The sequence below is a fragment of the Rattus rattus genome, chromosome 16 (genome assembly GCF_011064425.1).
Source record: "Rattus rattus isolate New Zealand chromosome 16, Rrattus_CSIRO_v1, whole genome shotgun sequence".
NCBI classification, from domain to species: domain Eukaryota; kingdom Metazoa; phylum Chordata; class Mammalia; order Rodentia; family Muridae; genus Rattus; species Rattus rattus.
In genome coordinates this window covers 7,082,563-7,106,876 of record NC_046169.1, presented here as the reverse complement: position 1 = coordinate 7,106,876, position 24,314 = coordinate 7,082,563, and the positions used below count along the sequence as shown (strand labels likewise).

General features: G+C 46.7%; 1 protein-coding gene across 1 annotated transcript in view; it reads right to left on the bottom strand.

Annotated features, from left to right (window-relative positions):
- Window positions 1-11,086, bottom strand: part of Usp12 (ubiquitin specific peptidase 12) — a 54,335-nt gene extending 43,249 nt beyond the window's left edge. Inside the window, exon 1 of the mRNA XM_032886383.1 lies at window positions 10,857-11,086. Within this exon, the coding sequence (XP_032742274.1) occupies window positions 10,857-10,904 (48 nt within the window). The 5' untranslated portion in view covers window positions 10,905-11,086. The remainder of the gene's footprint in view (window positions 1-10,856) is intronic.
- Between the last annotated feature and the right edge of the window lie 13,228 nt (window positions 11,087-24,314).

Sequence of the window (24,314 nt, the reverse complement as noted above, 5' to 3'; positions counted from 1 at the left end):
AACCAGAGAGCAACAGTTTTAAGAAAGAATATGGGCACCAACTGTCCAATGAGGTGCTATAGCCGATGTATTTAAAGCTTACTGTGTCCAAACTCAAATCCAGTTTTACTCTTCAATATAAACTTAGTTGTGTACACAAGGTACAGATCCACACAATTATATATAAAGTTAAAGTGACAGAAAGTTCTACGAACTCTAATAACAGACTTCAAAAATGGGACAAGAGTGGACCTTGGGTTCCAACATGAAAAGCCGTCCATCATCCACTAGTTGGTACAGCGTCAGATCTTGCAACCTGCTGCCTCACAAACTCTCAGGGAGCACCCACCTGTCAACAGTGCTCTCTGTCAGACCCGAGGCTCACCTCGAGACTACCCTACCTTGTGAACCGGAAGCACTCTCATCCTTATCCAGCTCAGACACAAATATTTGCCTTTTTCTCTCTCCCTCTCAATATGTTTTTTTTCTCTTACACTGTCATGCTGAATGTCTAGACTTAAAAAGACAGTGGGAAAGATTAAGTTGTTAACTGTTTTGTTTTGTTTTTTCCCTCTGCCTCGCCAGTAGCTTTACTGAGATTCCAAATCTAATCCCAACAGTCCTGCAACAGCTGGCAGCTCAAACTTTGGGATTCTTCTGACTGGACTTTTAGCCATTTGACCCTACCTCCTTCCCCACAGCAAGCTCCGAACCTTTTGACTGGCTTAAATCAGTACCCTCTCCTGCCCTGCAGTCCTCAGAGGCAGAGTGTGTCCAATCTTTCCTGTAACCTCAGGGTAGGTTTTAATGAAACCCACCCATCCTTTTGATAGGAAGCTTTAAGACTAGCCAGGAATTTAAAACTAGAGAAAATTAGGGGGATATGAGGAGCCCCTTACTCCTGCTGGCTAAAAATATCTTAAGCTTTAGAACCATGTTTGCAGTCAACCTCCCTGACTTCCTGTGGAGCACATCCGGAAGCACTCTCTGGACCTTTCTGTCTGTCTGTCATCTGTCTCACTGACTCATCTGTGCTCTTGGACTGTAACCTTCAAGACGAACCTCCAGCTACCTTGGTCTCATTCACTAAGGAAAGTTCCTAGACCAGACATGAGGGAGAAGTTCGAGACCAGCCTGGTCTACAAGTGTAGTCCACAACAGCCAAGACTAAACAGAGCAACCCTCTCTCAAAACAACAAGCAAACAAAACAGTTCCTTGGATTAAAAACAAACACATCAGAATATTGTTTTAGACTTACTTTACTTTATTTTATGAGTGTTTGTGGACTCTATGTGTGTGCACCATGTGTGAGCTTAGTGCCCTTGTAGGCCAAAGGAAAGAAGCCAGCACTGGATCCCACAGAACTGGAGCCCCGGGCAGTTATGAGATGACACGGAGGTGCTGGGAACTGAATCCGGCCCCTATGAAAACATTTTTAATTTTTTAAATCCTTTGTGCAATGCAATTTCAAAAGCCACAAACATCCTATACATAGCTGTGGCTGAGACATTTAAACGTGACTCTCTTGCCTTAACATGTACTCAGTCTGTATCAAAACATTTTCTTAATAAATTCTAACTCTATTTACACAGGTATGTTCTATAATTTTTTTAATCAATGTAAATCGATAATCCCCTTCAGGGCTAGAGAAATGTCCCAGTGGTTCATCAGCCCCACCATAGGAACCCCAGAGAACCAAATTCTCTCTTCTAGTGTCTGTGGGCATCTGCACACATTAAAACAGACACGCATATATAAAAATAAAGTCTTTAATTAAAAAAAAAAATCACAGTAGTGGCAGCACACGCCTTTAATCCTATAACTTGGGAGACAGAAGCAGGTGATCTCTGAGTTCGGGGCCAGCCTGAGTTCTAGGACTGCCAGGGCTACACAGAGAAACTGTGCTGGGAACCCCAGCCTCACCTGAGCAGAGGAACTGGTCAGAATGGGGGAAGGTCTGCAGCAGCACAGGGCTGTGTCTCCTGCCGCCACTGCCAGTCACGTGATTCCAAAGCACTCACTGCGGCCAGACCACATAGGATCCACCTCATTTTCATCACCTCTCGAGCTACAGATCTAGCAGCTGACTCCCACAGTAAAGACTGCTCTGCTGAGACTAAGCATGGTATCAGGACTCGAGTAACCGCTCTTGTTTGCTATACTGGTCAAAGTGCAGACACGAGGCCCATCCAACACAGGCCCCTACACAGCCCTCAGAATGCACTATGTGAACAGAAGAGAAAAGCCTTCCCCAGCCCGCACCAGCGCCCGCATCCCCCCACCCCCACCCCGGCCATGCTCTAATCCCCAGAGCACGTAAATATGATGCGTTACAGGACAAGGGGAAATTAAGGTTGCATAAGGGCTTAAAGTTGCTAAAATCAAATGGCCTTGGCTTGGAGATTATCCTGGATTATCCAGATGGGCCCCTCCACCCCAAGTGTCAGTGACTGACAGGAAATCGGTATCTGAGGACCAGACATTGCTGACCTAAAGACACAGGAGAAGCTGGGGCCAGGGAACATAGGAAGCCTCTAAGGTAGAAAAGGTGTAAAAAAAAAAAAAAAAAAAAGAAACTTGGGCTCCCCAGACCCTCCCAAAGAATAATCCCTCTAACATCCACTTCAAAGTTCCGGCCTCCAGAAGCGCACAGTAAATGTACGGGTTGCTGTGAACACACAGATGTGGCTACAACTGTGGCGTTTATGGAGCCACTGGAGATTAATGTATACACAATGGTTTGGTTTGTTGTAAACATTACATATAGAAACAAATGCACTTTAAGTATTTAAATATTTAATATGAAAACTAAAATACTCGGCTCATCTTTGTGAATTACATATTTAAGATTCTGAAGTAGCTTTTTTAAACAAATTGGTTTAATAAATATGTGACCTCAAAATGTTTGTTTTAAAAAACAGAAATGTGCTGGGTGTGGTGGCGCGCCCCTTTAATCCTAGTGCTTGGGAGGCAGAGGCAGGAGGATCTCTGCATGAGTTCTAGAAGAGCTAAGACTGTAAAGAAACCTTGTCTCAAGGGGGGTGGGGGGCGCGACCTCGAACGAATGAACAAACGACCTTTGGGGGAGTATCTGATGCCCTCTTCTAGCCCACATAGGAACTCCATGCATGTGGTTCACAGATAAACACTCACACACTTAAAATAAAATAAACAACATATTAAACATTTTAAAAGTCTAAAAAAAAAAATGTCTTCAAAGTCATAAGGAATTGACAACAGGCTAAGATACTCACCCACAAAGCAGAAGAATGTCCGTTCCACAGAGTGTCCACTAAAACTGTCTACCCCACAGAGGGCTCTGCTCTAGCCTATCCTCTCCAGGCCCCTAGACTTCCTTCATGCCTTACTTGACCCACACAGGCACTTCTAACTTGGAAGAATTATTCAAGCTCTCTTTTCAGGTACCCTCGAGAGAACCCAGTAGACACAATTCTGTACACACTAACCCAACGTCTACAACTTCAGACCTTTTTAAAAATGTTATAGCATTCAGACTTTGCAGACATCAGAACTTAGCAGCTCTTAGGCTGAGATGTAGTAAAGTGCTAGCCTAGCATTCACAAAGTCCTGGGTTCAATCCCCAATACCACATAAAACCTAGCACGGACTCCTAGCCTGTAGTTCTAGCACGCAAGAGGAAGATGCAAAAGGATCAGAAGTTCAGAGAGATGTCAGCAAGACGGCTCAGTGAGTTAAGACATGGACTACAGAGCCTGACCACCTAACCTCAATCCCCCAAACACAGAAGAACTAAGTCTGAAAGGTTGTTCCTGACCTCCACACATGCACCGTGACATGTGTGCATGCATATGAATACATAAACTTTTTTTAATTAAAAAAGTTATTCTCAGCTACTAAATTCCATGTCAGACAGGGAAGCAAGGGAACCTACTTTAAAAAAAAAAAAAAAAAAAGGTGCAGGGCACAGTGGCCCGAGCCTTTGATTCCAGCACTCAGGAGGCAGAGGTAGGGCGATCTCTGAGTCGGAGGCCAGCTTATCTACAGACCAAGTCCAGGACAGCCGGGGGTACACAGAGAGATCCTGTCTGAAAAACCAAAAAGAGGTTAACTGTTCTATATCAGCAAAAGAACCAAGCTACAATACCTTACTGTAATATTTTAAACAAAGAGTTTAGCATAGCAGCCAGCCAGCTCACTGGTTCGCATCACACTGTACCATCAGCAATCTGGGATTTTAGTTTTCCCCTAAGACAAGGTCTCAATACATGGCTCAAGTTGGTCTGCTGTTAAAGCTCATGATCCTCCTGCCTCAGCCTCCCAGGTACTTTAATTATAGGTACACAGTACCACACCCCACTTCAGTCTTGATATTCTTCCAAAACAAACTCTACACCATTCCTACCTCCTTCTATACAAACTGTGCATATTAAACAATTATCTATATGAACATGGTAATAAGGTAAAGGCTGGCTGCTGGGGTGGCAGAGCATAGGTTTAGCATGTGCTTAGCATATACACATCACTGGATTCAACTGTTCTCCTCACAGTGTGCTCAAAGCTACCTGAATCTTTAAAGTAGGCCAGTCAGGCACTGCTGTTGCCAGACGAAACAAAGTAGTTCTCAAACTTTTCAAACCAGAAGATAATCAACTTCATTCTTAGCTTTAGTGTTATAATTTAATTTAAATATAAGTGAGTGTCCTCAGAGGCAGCTGCTGCTAATAACTAATGCTGGATGAACCGGTAAGTTCAGGCTCAGCGAGTGTTTGCTGGGCTGTAAGATTCACCAGGGCAACAGAAACAGCTTAACCCCACCCCACCCCATTCCCATTCCCATCCGGTGGCCACAGCATGAGCAGTGCGACACTCCAGGCAACAGGTTACTTAGCCCAAGAAGTCACAGTTAGGAAATAAATGTGGACCCTTACATAAGGGAACCAATCCAAGTGCATGCTTTTTCTTTTCAACAGTACAGGCAAAAAAGTGTCCAAACTGAGAAAGCCAGGTGTGGGGGTGCAGAGCTGTGACCCTGCACGTCCAGCTCTCAGGAGCTGAGACACATTGATCAGGCTAGAAGCATCTCAGGGCCATACACCAAGACCCTATCTCAAAGGCCAAAACTAGAACAAACAGAAAAGTGTCAAGGATGCAGCTTAGTAGTAGAGTGTCTCCCACATACAAGGTCCAGAAGTCGGAGGTTAGTAAATAGCTATCTGGATTAGTCTGATGGTAATAAAATACTGAAATCATTAATCTGCAGTGAAGACTTGAAAGGGGGAAAATGTGTATTTACTGTGGGGTGTAATTTTGCATAAATTCTGCAACACTAAAAGATGCCAGGAAAATCAAACAAGACTATGAGTTCCTGATGGGAGCACAGACAGCATCATGACATCAGCTACAACTTCTCAAAGAATGAGACCTCAATTTTAGATCTAAAAGGAGTCAATGCAATGCTTACCAAAAGACTGTTTAATCTGGGCCAGCAAGATGGCCCCATGTGTGAAGGTGCTTGTCAGCGGCCTGACAACCCAAGTTCAATCCCCAAAACCCACCTACCCAGGAGAGGACATGCTCGCCAGCGCACACATAATTACATGCATATCAAGTACACATACAAGCGATAATTTTTTTAATTAAAAGAGACATCTGATGCAATCCTTGCATTCACAGATGAAAAAAAAAAAAAAAAAAAACCAGTTCGGAATTATAAGAAAACTTTTCCCCACACACACATCTAAATGTCAAAATCTGGGCTCGAATTACCTTTTTTATTATAGCATAATGCAGAATAAAATACATAATAAAACAGCCTATTAAGTTTCTGGAAGCAACTACTCAAAGAGAAACAGCCCGCCCCCAATGTGGTTAAATCTCAGTTTCTGGAATTATAAGAAATGCACTCAGGATAAGTCTTCCCTGCGATGGCAAGGTGCAGAAGTAGAATTAACATTACTTTACAGACAGGAAGAAGGAATGTGGTCAAGGACCAGGAGCAGCCTCATCTGTAGTGACTTGGTCAAAAGCATAGATTTTTTAAAAAAGCCTTGTTGTGAAAGAGGTTGCTGTGTACAGATTCAGTGGCAGAAACTAACCGAGTGGATCAGGAACTAACTGGGTGGTAAATGACCAACTCAGGATCTATAATAAGGTTGTGGAGAGATGGGAAGGAATTATCAGGCCACTTGGCATGAAGCAGGTCCACTGTATGTACCCCATGTGCTGTTTTACTGCAGTTCAGCACAGTACCTTTACTTGTGGTGAGTGTCCAAGATTAGCAAGAGACTGTGTCTTATATATAATTTCATGCCTAGTAACTATATCACTTTACCCTCTACCAACACCCACAGACGTCACATATTGATTGCCTACATATCAGATATTACATTACGATTCATAACTAGCAAAATTACAGTTATGATACAGCAATAAAATAATGTTATGGGTGGGAATCACCACAGCATGAACGACTGTATTAAAGGTCTCAGCATCAGGAAGGTTGAGAACCACAGCTCTGATCTCATCACAACCTGCTGAACACAACCTGCTGGCCACCTAATTACCTACCCCTGTGACCCGGTCATCTTGCCAATTATCTTAGAACATCCAACTCTCCATGCTTATTGGTCAACTTTTGAAACAATCATGATAGTGACTGAAGGGACAAACTGGACTGTCACCTGGATCCTGCTTGGGGAGCAGAGCAGAAAACAGGCGTGTGGAATACACAGCCCAAGACTCCACTGCTTCACCGGAGTCTCCATTCCATGATCCCACAGGGACATGAACCTGTGACAAACCGGGCAGGCTTCTAGAGTGTGTGCATGAACAATCACCCAAAATTAATTCCAAAACCAAACACCAGGCTTCATTAGAAAGCTCCAGGCTAAACATTGCCAAAAAGAGAAAGAAAGAAGTGGGGTGAGTGGATAGTGGCATCTGAGAAATATGGCACCCAAGTTCCATCCTCTGCCTCCACATAAAGAATTTTGATTTGGGATCAGGACAGACCAGCAAAGTTTCTTAAATGTCCCTAAACATCCTTCTGGCATTTCACACGACATGTTTTATGGGAAGCAGTTTCTCACCATAGACATAAAATCAAAATATCAATCCTGATGACCACAGAAAGGAAGTACACCAAGAATGGTGGAGACCACTTTTAATCCCAGCCATTAATGGATCGTAAGACTCAGGAGTTCCAAACACAGAAAGAAGTTGGGGGGGGGGGGACAGGAAGGGAAGGCAGTGACCTCCTTACTTCTCCACATTCCTTCAAATAAAGCTAAGCTTTAAGACTGTGCCCCCTCCTCTTCTGGAACAATGCTAAGTGGCACGCGCGCGCACGCACACACACACACACACACACACACACACACACACATAGCAGTCAGGAGGAGCAGGAAAAGGCAAAATAGGCAGGTTTACCTGAGACTGCTTCAACGAGTGGTTTAAAGTTTTTGCTTCAGGGTCGAGTTCTGCCTACAGTACAACCGAGCGCCTACCTTGTGGCTTTGACTCTACTCACACCTACACACACCTACACACACACACACTCACACCCCTCCCTGCTTGGCAAGCAGCCAAGCCAGTGCCATCTCATGATGAGAAGCCCTCACTCACCTCCTCGTTTCTGCTCTATCGAATTCCCCTCCCCAGTAAGTTGTTCCCACCTAGGACTCCCACAATCAACCAGAGCCAGCGGCCAGCTTCAGCCAGTGCTGCAGCTAAGGAACTCCCAGTGGGCAACACTGGTCTCCAGCAGACATACTGGAGCAGCTGGATTAGCTACGGGCTGCTGCTGACTTCAAACCAGAGTCCTTTGCATGCATAGATGGGCCGCTTTCCCTGCCATTTGCTGATTATTGAGTACAGAACTAAACATCTCATCAACTGCACGCACCAGGCTGTGAGAAGAGAATTTCACCGAGGACACCAGCCAACACATCAAGCTGAAGGTGTGCCAACAGCGGACAGCACATAAACAACTCTGGAGGCACATGCAGAACAGGCTGAAGTCAGTCACTCTCTGAGCCAGGCTCCGAAACCAAGACCAACACATCTCACTCATCTTCACACAAAAGCAGAATAGCAGTGATGTAAATCGAGGCATATCTCACAACTTATGTTTAATCTATTTCAAACAATAAAGCTACTGCAGGTTTGCTCTGCACCTTATTTTGACAAGTGAATAGATTATGTAAACTTCCATATTTACAGAATAAAATTTCAATTCATCCTAAGTGTTCCTGTAAATGTTTCCAAAGCTGCTGACACTCCAACGCATCCATGTCTAAGTCCAGGCCCCCGGCCCTCCACTGTTCCACAGGTTCACCTCGACTTCGAACTCACCTTTTGTGAGTCAATGAAGACCTTTTCCCATTGTATGAAGATGCCAACCAAATGGCAGAAATAAATGATAAGCTTTTCACTTTAAAGCCCTTACAGTCTAAACCTGGTGTGATGGTACATGCCTGTTATCTCAGTGGCTGGAAAGTAGAGGCAGGAGAATCATGAGTTCAAGGCCAGCCTCCACTGCATACCAAATTCAAACTCAGCATGACCTACATAAGATCCTGCTTCAAAACACCAGCAAGGACGGAAGTCAAACAAATAAACAGACCCCTCATAAACTAATAAAAGACAAGGGGGACATATACAGCACAGGACACCTGAGATCACAAAAGTCCTGTGCCACTGTATAAGGCAAACGGGCAGGGTGTTGTTCACGTCAGGTGACCGGCTTAAGAGAGAGTTACTCACTCACTGGACAATTCACATTCCAAGCAGGGCAGGACCTTTGCTGATTTTCACTTTCATTCACTCTCGGCAGATGGACAGCAGCCTTGCCTACACTCAGAACTGCAGATCACTGTGATGATGCTCAGCTCGGACTCTGGGAGGGCAGTGGGAACAGACACGCCCAATCTTAATAGCACCTTGGTAACAACCTCGCTTTGGCCAGGAATGGATGTCTATGCATTTGCCAAAAAGCATACACACGCCATGTGCAATTAATGCATCTGGGCAGACGCCCTAAGGAGATGAGCTCCCAGTACACATCCTTCACCTCCGCCTCTCACTGGGTACAGAACCCTGCCTGGGCTCTGCCCTGCTGCTCTTTCTTGTTCTGTGGAGGTTGGTTTGGGTGTTTTGTTTTGTTTTGTTTTGTTTTGGTGGGGGGGGTGTTAGGTTTTAGATACAGGGTTTCGCTGTGTAGCCCTGGCTGTCCTGGAACTCACTCTGTAGACCAGGCTGGCTTCAAACTCAGAGATCTGCTTGTCTCTGCCTTGAGAGTGCCGCCACCACACCCTTTGTGGCTCTTATTTGAAGCCCTGCTGTGGGAACTGTCTGGATCACTGCTGTACCCCCGGTTCCAGTCAGCTGCTTCGAGAACACCTGACGACTGAGTGAATGAACGGGTCTCCGGGAATCACACCACTCCTGAAACCCTAGACTTTGTCAATGAACCATGACCCCAAAATATGTGGAGCTCGGCAAACTGGCAAAATTATCACTATAAAAGATTCAATTGTCCCATGTGGCAATCTAAAAATAATGACCACAACCAATCCCAGAAACTGTTAATATAGCCCCCTTCTCAACACCAGGAAAACACAATTATTCACGTGGGAAATGGATCCTTCAGTGGTTCCATAATCTTATGACTTTTTTGATGCTGTGTACATTAATTCCACCAATTCCATCCCTTTTTTTATACTGTTCTGCAGAATGCAGCAAAGAATTGACTTTTACTACCTGATTCTCCAACACACACACACACACACACACACACACACACACACACACACACACACACAGATCACTTGCAGGTGGGAGATGGAGAATCTCCTACATAAAGTTCAAGACACAAAAAACGGAACTGAAGGGTGCAGGTCTTTGGTAATGTAACCCCGGACCCACATTGCAAAGAGTAACTTTTTTCATTGATTCATAAATCGCAACCTCTACGTCGAAGTTCATAAAGGAGGTAATGAATTTGCCATATCACGTGGGAAACCGTGGTGCTTCTGGCAATGCACAAAAGCACGTTTGGAGCCCACTCGCGTTTCGCTTTTCTGGGGGGGGGGTCGTCTGTGTACTTCAACACCACACAGCGGCATCTGCTCTATTAAAGTAAATAAATGACAGGAAAGCTAATGCAGCATTTCAAGATTAACACAGATTCCCAGAGACAAGGCTGCCATCTGGACAGACACAGGTTGGAAGCCGCAAGAGTTCCTTTCTCCACAGAGTTGAAAATAAAGAGAACATTTCAACAGCACTCTTAAAAAGTTTCCACCTTCACACGCCCCCTTCCCGAGCCCGGGCCCTGGGGCTCCACCTAACCGGAGCAGGAACTCTGCCAGGACTTCCGTCCTCCGGTAGGATCGAGACCCTTCCTTCCTGCCGCAGACCCCCGCCCTGCCCCGCGCAGGGCCCCAAGGAAATACCTCGTCCCTTCCTCTGGCCCAATCCCCTGGCTTCCCGGTACCAGTGCCCAGTTTAAAGTCCCGGCTCGAGCCCCGGGTCTCTAGTCCCCAGCCCCCAACCTCGGTCCCCACCTCGAGTCCCCAAGTCCCCAGCCCCAGTCCGCAGCCCTTGCCCCCAACCCCGTCCCTGAGCCCCCAGGCCCTAGTCCCCAGCCACAATCCCTGAGTCCCCGGTGTCCAGACCCAGAGTTCCCCTTCCTCAGCTGCGACCCCCGGTCAGTACCCAACCCCGAGCCCCGCTCGATCCTATCCCTAGTGCCCTGGCCCCGCCTGCTGTGCCCAGCACGCCTTCCCCGCGGTCACTCGGCCCCGCGCCCCGTCCGCTCGCACTCGAACAGGCCCGCGGGCGGCGCCTCGAAGGCGGGGACCCGCCGCCCGGGCCGCGCTGCCGCCGCACCTACCATGGTACAGATGGAGGCGAATTTGGAGACTGTCATTAGGATTTCCATCCGCCCGGCGCCATCTCCCAGACAGTCGCGGCGGGCGGGGGACGCGGGGAGCCGGGCCGCCCGCTCGCTCCGCAGCCCGCGGCCGCACCCGGAGCAGCCGCGGACCCACGCTTCTAGCCTGCTGGGCCGCCGCTGCCGTCGTCGCCGCGGGCGCTCAGGCTTCCTCCGGCCCAGCCCCCGCCCGCCGGCCGCCCGCCCGCCCTGGCTCCGCCCCGGCGCACGGCGCAGCCGCCGCCTCAGGGCCCGCGCCTGCCCGGGAAGCCGCTCGCCGCACACCCCGCCCAGCGCGCTGGGCAGCGAGCTCCGCGCAGGCCCTACCGCCCGGCCGACCTGGCAGCGTCGTTCCGCCCCGCCCCCTCTGGCGCTGTCACGCCCACCGCAGCTGTGCCACGCCCATGCTGCCCCGCCCTCCCACGGGGGAACGAGTTTGGGAGAGACAGCTCCACCCAGTGCGCGTTGGGGCGGGCGAGACCGGTGCGGCGTTCCTCCTGCAGATGGGTCCTAGTGCCGACACAAAGTCACTACCCTAGCTTGCTAGAGCGGGTCTTAAAGGGGAAAGCTCTATCTTTTGCTCTGCGGTGTCTGTGGCATCAAGCAGCCTTTAGAGCGACTGACCCACAGCTCTAAAGGACAGTCAGCCCCACTGTTGAAACAGAAACAGAGACCATGTCTGGGAAACTGGATGGGTTGGAAGGCAACCCCGCCAGAGTCCCAAGCACTTGGATGTTTTTCTGGGGTGAATCATCTGAGCCAAATTCCCTAAGAAAAGACTAATTAGGTTTAAACAAAAGACAAGATTTAACTATGAATTAGATAGGGGAAGAGAGGAAGCGGAGTCAATCCTGCCTGACAGTGTGAAACCAACTTGGAATTTGTAAGGGGGAGGGGGTGGGGTTGATGACCCAAGAAAGAAGCTGAAGCCTGCGTGAGAGGAGCACATACGCAATGTTAGCTAGTGGGTGGACCCTTTCTATTTTCTACCTGCAGAAAATTCATAAAACTTAATAAATTACTACTTTAGAAAACCTGTGATTTGTTTTGATTGGTGACCTGAGGGTGGGACCTTTTCTACCTTCCACCCAACCCCCACCACACCCCGTCGTGTGGAACTTGCGACCCAAATTTAGGAAAGCCCTAAAATCTGATAAGCCTCACTTCATACTCTCAAAGCATTCAAGAGACAAAGAATGTGAACAAAATTTAGTGGAGAAACAGATTTCTGGTACATGAATACTGTTTCCATAGCAATTCCATTGTAAGCGTTGGGGGAGGGGAACACCCACTGAATACAGCTAAGTTCCTCAGGCAGCTGCCTATTCTCCAGGTATCTACCTGCGCGGAGGCGGGGCCTCCCTCTTTTCCATCGATACCACGGCAGGGGCTTGGACTCTGATTTACACCAGTTCAGGTCTGTGCAGCGTTTGTCTCCTCGCTCTCATCTCTAGACTCCGCAAGCATAGAGCATGGGCGTACGACATCTATATTTTAAAGGTCAGGATGGGAACTGGACATATGGCTTAGTTGGCAAAGTGCTTGTGTAGTGTGTAGGTGTTTCATATCCAGCACTTCATAAATCCTAGTATGGTAAGGTAATGAGCTATGTAGTGAGTTCAAGACGACCCTGGATCGCTTGAGTCCTTGTCCCAAAAAATAAAATAAATGAATACCCAGCCACTGGGTATGGTGGCAGGCACCTATAATCCCAGCACAGGAGACAGAGAAAGGTGAGTCTCTGTGAGTTCAAGGCCAGCCTGGACTAGATAGCAAGTCTACAGATCAGCCAGATCTACATAGGGAGACCCAGGCTCAAAAATAAATAAAAGAGAATAAATAGTACATGTATGAAATTGTCAAAAAGAAACTAGCAAAAGTCAACAAATAATTAATTAAAATGGCAAGCAACTAAAACCCTCCAGCCGCCAGTTTGCTGCTTCGGAATTCCTGTCAAATGCTTGGTACTCTGCTGGGTGTATTTTCTTTTTTAAGCTTTATTTATTTTTACTTGACACGTATGGGCGTTTTACTTGCTCATAGGCATGGAGGCCAGAAGAAGGCATCAGATTCCCTAAAACTGGAGTTCTAGAAGGTTTTCGAGTCGCCACATGGGTGCTGGGAGTCAACCCCAGGTCCTCTGCAAGAGCAGCCAGTGCTCTTAACCTCTAAGCCGGCTCCCCAGCCCCTTTGAATGCACTAAGTGTAACCCTTCCAGTGACCCCAGAGATCCATCATCTCAGGCTCGTTTTCTAAGTATGACACTCATCATTGCAACCCAGACGAGGACAGAGCCCAGGCCTACACACCCAGAGCACAGGCTCTGTCCCTGAAATCTGACATCTTTCCCTACCTCTACCCTACTTCTTGACAGTTGAATGAGTCAACCTCCTTGGTTAGGTTAGTAATGTTGTCTAGCTGTTCAGATAGTAGGTGTCGATCAACACAGTGATACCCCTAAATCGTCCTGTTGGAAATTGTCTTAGTTAGGGTCTCCATTGCTTGCGAAGAAATAACATGACCGGGGCAACGTTCTTAGAAAGGAAAACATTTAATTGGGGCTGGCTGACACTTTCAGAGGTTCAGTCCATTATCATCACGGTGGGAAGCATGGCAGCATCCAGGCAGACTTGGTGCAGGAGAAGCTAAGAGTTCTACATACTGATCTGAAGACAGCCAGGAGGGAACTCTCCACACTGTGTGGAGCTTGAGCACTAAGAGACCTCAAAGCCTACTTATACAGTGACTCCAACAAGGCCACACCTCCTAATAGTGCCACTTCCCGTGGGCCAAACATATTCAACCCACCACAGGAATGGAGCCCAGGACCTTATGTAGGCTAGGCAAGTGTCAAACCACTGAGTTACACTCCCAGCACAATACCTTTTCAAACCTCACTTCTAATCCAGCAAATTAAGTTGAGTATCTATAGAATAGGCATAGGTCTCATATAGGCTGCTCCAAATGGCCTACAGCCTATAAATCTAAAAACGTGTGTGTATTTATTTATGTTGAAAAATATATATTTATTTATATATGTGAGCACACTGCTGTTGTCTTCAGACACACCAGAAGAGGACATCAGATGGTTGTGAGCCACCATGTGGTTACTGGGAATTGAACTCAAGACCCCTGGTAGAGCAGTCAGTGCTCTTAACCATTGAGCCATTGAGCCAGCTCCCATGTTTGTATTTAAACACAGATTTAAAGGCATTGGAAGGGTAAGATGTAGTTCAGAGGGAGAGCATATTCTTAGCAAGGGGTCTTGGGTTCAGTCTCCGGCATCAACAAAACAAAACAAAACTAATGAACTTAACTAAAAGAAGAGAGTTATCAGCCTCTACTTAAAATTGAAACATGGTCTCATTCATTTGAAGATAGATAGATTAGCTAGATAGACACCATCAAGTTTCTGTCACAGACCGCAGTGGGAAGGCTCCTAGGCTGAGTCCTGGTGCTCAGCAGGGGGTTGCCTCTCCTGCTGGGCCTTCCCTGAACCCAGAAACACCCCACCATACACCCTCCTCACCCCATGCCTCAAACTCCGCCCTATTCTCCACCTCTGCTCCAGTCACACCGAACACAGTACAGAAGCAGCTGGCTGCAACATGCTCTCCTCATGAGAGCAGCTGTTTCACAATGGTGTCCAGACTACGTCGCCTAGATACTTTTCTGTTTGTGACAATACGTCTTCTGCAGCTGTTCCTGACAGCCGAGTTCCTCACAGTGAGTGAGGAAGATGTCAAAGGCAACAGAGATGGTGCGGGAGATGTGTGCCTTTACCCCTGGTTGGTCCTGCTGAGAGCTCTCTAGCTTCTGCCTGCCTGCTCCGTCCACATCAACATCCCTGATGATGCTCCACATCAGCCATAGTGGACAGCGATAAAGCCAGCCGTGGTTCTGTGACTTCTGGAAGATACTACCTCCTCTAAATATACTCCTGCATCTTCTTCCTTGAGGTCCTGCTGCTCCTGGTGTTCACCCAACTAGGTCTCACCTATATGTTCCTGACCACTGAGAAACTGCTGGTCAAGCCTCAGCTATTAGAACAGCTGAACCACTCTGCCTTTGAAAGGGTTACTCGGACCCTCCTGCCCTCTTCCGGATAGCTGCCTTCTACTCAGGGCCGATGTGTCAGACGGGCCCTGGTTCTGCAGACATAGAGGGTCCTGTTGGAGACCCAGAGGAAGGTTTCAGCATAGCAACAGAACCGGGGCTACCCTCCGGCCTTGCGGTGTTTGTCGGCACTCTCTGTGGTCACCCATACCCGGAAGCTGCTCATGAACGAATGACTGTCAGTGCCTCCTTGGGCCAAGTGTCTTCCAATTGGACTTCTTTTTACAGCAGCATCCAGATTGTATCTGTCCATCTTTTACCTGCCAGTGTCCTCAGTCACCAGGCCTCTCCTACAGCATTTCTCTTCCAGAGCCAGATGGCTTGATACAGATCACTAGAAAGCATGTCTATTTCCTGGCCCAAAGCTCAGCAATTCTGTCCTCTCTGGAACTGAAGAGGTCTTACTTAGCTTGCTTTGACTTGCTGTATGCCCTGGAAGTTGTGTGCGTGCGTGCATGCATGCATGTATCCACGCATGCACACATATGTGGCAAACTTGCTGTAGTTGGTTCTTTTTTTTTTTTTTTTTTTTTCTGTTTTCTTTTTTGGAGCTGGGGACCAAACCTAGGGCCTTGCACTTGCTAGGGCAAGCGCTCTACCACTGAGCTAAATATCCAACCCCGTTCTTTTTTTACCATGTGATTCTTGGGGTTGAACTCAGGTCTTTTAGTCTTGACAACAAGTGCCTTTATCCGCTGAGCCATCTCACTAACTCTGCTAAGTGACTTTGGACGTTTCAACTGGCTGGGCAAAACTTCTACACCAGGTTCCTCTATAAAGGCAGTTTTCTATGACCTCAGCATATACCTTCATCATAGTTGTGAAGACAAAGTGGATAGCTGCACATGTATATACACACACATACACATACACACACGTACACACATATACACTGCATATACATACAAGCACATATACATACAAGCACATACATATACACCGCATATACATACACATACACATTCATGCACCCAAATTTGCATGTGCACACCTAAGCTTTGGAAGGAGCCTGTGTCAAAAACCAGCTAGACAACCAGACAACCAGTAAGGGGCACGCGTTCTTTTGGGTGGTCTCAGAGCAGGGCTACTTAAACTATTTATTGTACCTTCGAGCGACCCTGAGAAATAGCCATGTGGCCTGAGGAATAACAGCATATAAATCATCCTGCACAAATTAGCCAGGTGGCCCAGGTTTAAAAAGCAGCATAGTAGCTGGGTGTGGTGGTGTGGTGGTACACACGTTTAGGCCTGGCACTTGGGAGGTAGAAGCAGGAGGGTCTCTGTGAGTTCAAAGCCAGCCTGGTCTACAGCCAGAACCACATAGTCGAGACCTGTTTAAAACACAACACTTACTGATAAAGGTAACAGGGCCCCAGACCTTAGCATAACTGTCGCTATGATGGAAGGTACCATTTCGGCTATAAGTTCAGCACATAGACAGTTACCACCTGCCTAAATAAGAACAAAACCTAATCTATCAAAGACCATAGTTCTAGGGAAGTCTCTGGGTGTACTAACCGTGCTTTTTGGCTTCTGTAGTTCTGCTCCTGGCTAACTGTTCTTGTTAATTGAAGTACGTCAACCCAGGACATGGTTTTGGTGCTTAAAAGACTCACTCTGAGAAAGACTCGGGGCTATACTGGGCTCCTGAACACCCAGTGTGTCGTCAGCTGGCTAACAGATTTTTTTTATTGGCTTAAACCCACATTCAAGCAGTCCTCTCTGGTGAATTCCCCACCACAACAATGAACCATTATGATGGTTTGCATACACTTGGCCCAGGGGCTGGCACTAATAGGAGGTGTGGCCTTATTGGAGGAAGTATGTCACTGTAGGGTTGGGCTTTGAGACCCTCCTCCTAGCTGCCTAAAAACACCCTTCTGTTTGCCTTTGGAACAAGATGTAGAACTCTCAGCTCCTTCAGCACCACTCTCACCCAGACACTGCCGTGCTTCCTCATGATGGTAATGAACTGAACCTCAGAGCCTGTAAGCCAGCCCCAGTTAAATGTTGTCCTTTATAAGAGTTGCCTTGGTCATGGTGTCTCTTCACAGCAATGGAAGCCCTAACTAAGACTGAGGTATTGCTGCGATAGGCCTGACCATGTTTTTGTTTGGAAGAATGTGGATTGGGGACTTTGGATTTGGAAAGTGGTGGAATGATTTAAGTGGGGCTTAATGGGCCATCCTAGCAGGAATATGGAAGACATTGTTGCAGAGGGTGATTTGAACTGTTGGAGTCTAGCTCAAGAGGAATGTTAGTGGCCTAGAGACCGTTCTTGTGGTTTGTTTGTTTGTTTGTTTTTTGGTGAAGAACATGGCTGCTTTTTGCCCTTTTCTGAAAAGTCTGATTGAGGCTGAAGTGAAAAGATTCAGATTAATTGTATTGACAAAGGAAGTCTCAAAGAAGCCTAGCTTAGGCTTTATCCTGTGGTTTAATCTTATGAAGAATATTTTGGTCAAGTATATCAAGGTTAAAAAAGAAAAAGTACAAAATGTATGGTTCAAGTCATAAAGGGGAACCAGGAAGTGAAGTATATTGTGTTTAAGGAAGTGGTGATCTCAGGGCAAAGATCCCACCCAGCTGGGTTTACTGTTTGTGTTTGCGGTTGAACAATGGATAGTTAGATTATTCCTCTCATTTGGACATAAGGAGATATGATCACGTGTCAACTTGACATGGGATGACACAAGCTTTTGATCTGGATCTTGAAGCATCATTGCTATGAAAAGCTTAGGCCCAGGCATGGTGGTGCACACCTTTAATCCCAGAAGACAGAGGGCGAGCATTTCTCTAAGTTCTAGTCCAGCCTGGTGCAGAGCAAGCTCCAAGCTTAGGCAGGTGAAGGAGTTGGAAAACAGAAAGCTGGCAATAGAACAAGGGGCCACGTTCCAGCCCCAGCAAGCAGTAGAACTCGGCAGCCTCAGGCATGTGGCTCTGGCTTTAGAGTCCAGAATAAAAGGGACGACTGGGACAATTAATGCTGGTTAGTTGAAGCTAAGCAATTAGCGGTGATTAAGAAAAGATCAGCATTGTAAGGTGAAATCTTCTGGAAAGTGTTTTCTGAGAGCACAAAGAAGCTGTGTTCCAGAAGTAGCCAAGGTTGTACCTCGTGCTGTGGCTGGACTTGGTAGTGTGTAAGAGTCACCCAGGTGGCACTGGTTTTGAAGGCATGAAGGGGTCATGAAGAACAACTGAGGCTGGGCACTGAGGGAGGCCATGGAAGGTGCAGTCTCACTTGTTGACAGCCCAGGACTGAAGAGGTCATGCAAAGAAGTTGAGGCTTGGTGAGAGCCTGTGAGAGGCTATTAATGGTGAAGCCTAGTTACAGCAGAAGACTCCAGCATATTGGAGATACCAGTACCATGGGATGATCACCGAGAACAGCAGCATCAGTGGAGTGGATCAACCTGAGCTTAGAGTGCTACAGAGGGCAGAGCTGGAGAAGTGACCCAAGTACCTTTGGAGGAGCCCAGAAGATCATGTGTGGATCCCAGACATTGGAAAAAGAAAGATGCTGTGAAGTTGAAGTTGACTTGTAGACCCCAGGATGTTGGAGATGCCAGAGCCGTGGGCTATCTGCTGAGGAAAGCTGCTAAGAGGGAGAGGAAGCAGCCCAAGAGAACAGTTTGTTGCTGCTGAATGCCAGATCTGCCAACAGTGGTCAACAAGGATGAAAGGAGTTGGAGATCTGAAGAGCGCTTGGACGTCAGACATGGAGATACAGAGGTTGGAGTTTGCCCTGCTGGCTTCTGGTCTTGATTTTGTCCTGGATTTCCTCACTATGACATTTTGAAATGGTAATGTATATCCTGAGATGTTAAAGGTATGCCATCTCCTTTTTTTTTATTTTTGATTTTATAAGGAGTTATCGTTCAGCGTTTGGATGAATCTCAGAAGAGACTTGGAACTTTGGACTTTTAACATTGTTGAGACTGCCATGGATTACACGAACTTTGGAAGTTGCACTAAATGTATTTTTCATTAGACTATGGCTAGGTGTTTGAATGACTCATGTGTTTGAATAACCCTATGGGGGGGGGCAGAGAGTGGAATGTGGTGATTTGAATATGCTTGGCCCAGGGGCTGGCACTATTTGGAGGTGTGGCCTTGTTAGAGGAAGTGTGTCACTGTGGGTGTAGGCTTTGAGACCCTACTTCTAGCTGCCTGAAAACAGTCTTTTCCTGTTTCCCTTTGGAACAAGATGTAGAACTCTCAGCTCCTTCAGTACCAGGCCTGCCTGGACGCTGTCATGCTTCCCCCTTGATGATAATAAACTGAACCTCAGAACCTGTAAGCCAGCCCCAATTAAATGTTGTCCTTTATAAAAGTTGCCTTGATCATGGTGTCTCTTCATAGTAATGGGAACATTAACTAAGACAAACATAAAGAAATTAATTTGAGGGGGTTGGGGATTTAGCTCAGTGGTAGAGCGCTTGCCTAGGAAGCGCAAGGCCCTGGGTTCGGTCCCCAGCTCCGAAAAAAAGAACAAAAAAAAAAAAATAATAATTTGAAAATAATTTTTTAGCACACACACAATTTTATCATTAAAAACTAAAGTAAATTGGCCTAGTAATGAGATTATTTACTTGTTTCTTTTGTTCATAAAAATGTAAAGCCTATAGTTTTTCTTTTGTTCATAAAAATGTAAAGCCTATAGTTTCCCAAACTAAATCATGTTTCAGCAAGAGCAAAACACTTTTGGGCTAGTGAGATGACTCAGTGAGTAAAAGTGCTTGTTACTATGCCTGATGACTAAATTTGATCCTGGAACCCACATGGTAAAAAGAGAGAACTGACTCCCATACATCCTTCATGTGTGTGCATGAAACACACAAAATACACAAAATAAATAAATGTTTAAAATTAAGCAATTAAGGTTTGGCTGAATGTTTGACATGGCAGGATGCAGAACATTTTCTTAGCTGAATGATATTTTTATTTTATTTATTTACACATTTATTTAAGTTTTTTCAAGACAGAGTTTCTCCATGTTGGCTGACCTGGAACTCACTCAGTAGACCAGGCTAGCCTTGAACTCAGAGAGCTGCCTGTGTCTCTGTCTCCCAAGTGCTGGGATTAAAAAGTGTGTGGCACCACTGCCGGTGATATTTTGATTTTATATTTGTCAATGCAGAGGATGAAGCTTCCCCTCAACATATATTTTGATTTTATATTTGTCAATGCAGAGGATGAAGCTTCCCCTCAACATATAGTACGAAATGGCAGAAGAATTTGGGGCCACCATGAAAACTATTCTAACTAAACCCAAATGAAATTATACTGAATCACAGGGGTCTCCTGTTTCATAAGCTGGCCACCTCGATGACCTTGAACTTTTGGTCTGCTCTCCAAGGCTAACATTACCCTGAGGTTCACGAATGTTTGGCAAGCACTCTACCCAACTGGACTACAACCTCTGGCCCTTAGTACATTTTTATGAAATTCCTGTTAGCGATTCAAACAGTAATTTGAAAACCCAAATACTTTAACACAGTACAACCCAGAGCTATATTAATTCGATACTTATACACTGAGGAATGACGGTAGGGAAATGTTCAAAAGCCTATAGTTTCCCAAACTAAATCATGTTTCAGCAAGAGCAGAACACTTTGTGCGTACAGTAGAAACCCTGCGGTTCAAGATAGAGAAAAGTCTAGACCCAGAGCTAAGGTGTTTGGAGTGGCATGACAGCATTTGTAGCCCAAAGTCTGGGTTTTGTAGGTTCAGACCCAAGGAGTCACCTGATGCAACCGAGATAGTTGCTTCCATAACACCTCAGACAGCGTGGGCTAGATTTTCAATTAGTTTCTAGTTGTTGCTAATTCAAAACAGTTTTCTTGTCAACATTTTCATAACTCCCCCGTTCAGTGATCTCAACTCTGTGTTGGGTCTCCAAACCTACGGTTTCGAAAGCTGGGGTTTAGAACACACTGGAAAGTGGCTAAGCCTCAGTTGAGAGGGAGATACCTTCCCCTCCACCCCCAAGAGAAGAACCTCACTACGTAACCCTGACTGTCCTGGAACTCTAAACTAGGCTGACCCCAAACTCACAGAGATCCCCCTGCCTCTCTCTGCCTCTGCCTCCTGAGTGCTGGGATCAAAGACGTGTGCCGCCCTGCCCAGCTACAGATTCCCTTTTGAATGTTCTCACAAGGCACATTTTCTGTTTCCCTTCACCAAACAGAAGAGAGCTCATGTATCGCGCTGCTGTGGTGCAGGCTCAGCCATGACTCCCTCTGGCCGCCTCACTGCTACCTGGGGCGGGAGGGGGGGAGCAGGGAGAGGAGCGCAAATGTGATTTAAAGAAGGAGGAGTTTATTTTGACTCACAGTTCAAGGATACGGTCCCTCACGGTGGGAGACTAGAGGCAAAGGAGCTGTGTCCACAGTCAGGAAGTGGACGGCAGTGAATGCAACTCCTGTCCGGACACCGTCTTTCTTATATGGTCCAGGACTTTGGGCCTGGGGAATGGTGACTTCTACTTTTTTTTTTTTTTTTTTTTTTTTTTTTTTTTTTGAGCTGGGGACCAACCAGGGCCTTGTGCTTGCTAGGCAAGCGCTCTACCACTGAGCCAAATCCCCAACCCTGTGACTTCTACTTTTAAGCTGGATCTTTCCATCTTAACCTAATCAGATGTGATCCCCAATTCCCACATATGGTCGTATGTCCAGAAGCTTGTCTCCTGAATGATTCTAGATCCGATCGAGTTAACTATCAACACAATGCGCCATGGTAGTAGCTCTGATGGGATGTTTAAGAAACAAGAGATGAGGGCTGGAAAGAGGGCTCAGCGGTTAAGAACACTGACTGTTCTTCCAGAAACAATGAGAGATGCTCAGGCCTCGTCTCCTAAGCCTTTAATCCTAGCACTCAGGAGGCAAAGACAGGTGGATCTCTGTGAGCCTGCTCTATACAGTGTGTGTGTGTGTGTGTGTGTGTGAGAGAGAGAGAGAGAGAGAGAGAGAGAGAGAGAGAGAGAGAGAGAACATGAGTGCATGGTTTCTTCAAAGCTGTGCTATCCAGTTGAAGAGAGATATTTTAGGGGCAGTACACCACACCTGGGGTTTTTCTGAAAAATTCAGGCAACATCCCCATTTGAGATAAACAAGACAAGTGCCAATCATGTGGTTTCTATCACAACAGGGTTCATTGAGGATATACTGTCTCCTTTGTAAATCATCTAGTGGTCACACACTGACTACATTCCCCTTCCTCTTTTCTTTCCCCTCTCCAGCTTTCTTGTCCCTCCCCCACTTCTGATCCTTCCCTTCCTGCCTTCCCATCCTCCCCTCCTCTCACTCCTTCCTCCACTTTTTCCTCAGATACCATCAGGTTTCCTCGAGCCTCTGAGCGTCCACACTCGCCATCCTTCCCTTCTAGAACTCGCTCCCTCCTTTTTACCATGGGAGACATTCGACGCCAGATCTCTACCTACATGGTACCTCCAAGAGGCCAGGCCTGAGCCTGGTGTCACACCCGTGACGACTGGGAAACTGTCAGGTGACATTTTTGTTCACTGGCAGAGAATAGTACATGCTCAGTAAGTCATTGTTACCGAATGAACTGAAACATATAAATGCCCATCCGACTCCAGAGGAGGTAAAAACGAACTTCTGCACTTAAGGTGTTGCCTGTTTGCCCAGAGTGTAGGAGGCCCTGGTTTCATTGCCACCACTGAGGGGTAAAAGTAAAATAATTCTGATGGATATGCCCTGCAGTGGTGGTGCACACCTTTAATCCCAGCACCTGGGAGAAAGAGGCAGGTAGATCTCTGAGTTTGAGGCCAGCCTGGTCTATAGAGCGACATCCAGGGCTCCACAGAGAAACCATGTCTCAAAAAGTATTTTTCTGATATATAAAGTTTATAATGTTCCAGCCGGCATAATAAATGTATAGTCTTCTCCTCTGGCACTGGTGATATTCCCCCCCACTGACCTCCCCATTTGAGGGGTCACACGTCATGCTTTTGTTCCCCCAATTTGTTCCTCATTTTGCTCAACTTAAATAACTCTGGGAAATGTAAAACCCCCTGGGAAAGTCTTCAAGCACTGACTTTAACTTCCCCAACCCAAACTCTCTCATTTCCTCCAATGCTGCTCACTTCTCCCTGAAAGCTGTCGTTCCCTTCCCCCCCCTCCACATCTGCAGAGGCACAGTTCAACTGTCTGGAGCCTGCACTGCAAATTTGGGGCTCTGACTTGTGGCTTTGCTGTCTTCATCACATTCGGATTTGTACATCAGCACCCAACGGACCTCCTATGTCCTGATCCTGGTCAGCCCACTGAGGATGCCTTCTGAGAGGCAATGCTTCCCTTGGAGAACCCCTAAAATGTCTAAGCTGGGTCCTCAGTGGTAGGAGACAGGTGTCGCTTTCACTTCTGTGGGAAAAAAAAAAGTTGTCCAAACAAACAAAAAACCACCCTGAAGCATTTTTAGAATAAAGAAATGTCTGGAGCTCCAACGATCACCAAATTGATAAAGTGTTTGCTGGGCAAGCAAACTGAGCTCAGCCCCTCTGAGCTAAAGCAGGGCACAGACCATGGGTAGCTGCACTCCCAGAGGTGAGGAGGCAGAAATGGGAGAATGAGTTTCCAGGTTCAGTGAGAGACGCTGCCTCAAAAACTAAGGTGTAGTTTAGGGATGAGCCTGACTGGGGCATCAAGGGAACGAAGAAAAGACAGACAGGCAGACAGACAGACAGATAGATGGAGGAACACCAGTTCACAGTGCTAATAGAGTTACCTAGAGTTGAACGTAGAGGTGGGGTTTTTGCATATAGTCAAACAAGGAGTGGTCCCATTGCATACAGTTAACAAGGAGGCAGGGTTTATGGTTTACAGATGGGTAAAGAGGGCAGGTTTAGCTGATCTAGGTGCGAGCAGTCTGGGTAGGGAAGCAGACTTCAGGCCATACACTTCTGGATGGTAGAAAGCTAATGTGGACTTCCCCACTCCCAACCCCCAACCCCCACCCCTGCACAGAAACCTAACTTTTTTCCACTAGCTGTCACTTCTTCAGGTTTCCACTACCTCCCAAGAGCACCACAGAGTAGGGACCCAGGGTGAGACAGAATGCCAAGTGGTCGGTTTTGAGCTTGTTCACCCAAAGAACCCATTGCTTTGGCTGCTTTGCCGTCCCTGCAGAGCAGCTGTTCTCAACCTGTGGGTCGCGACCCCTATGGGGGGCATCACATAGCAAATGTCCTGTACGTCAGATGTTTACAGTATGATTCATAACAGTAGCAACATCACAGTTATGAAATAGCAAAAAAAAAAAAAAATTACGGCTGGGGGTTACCAC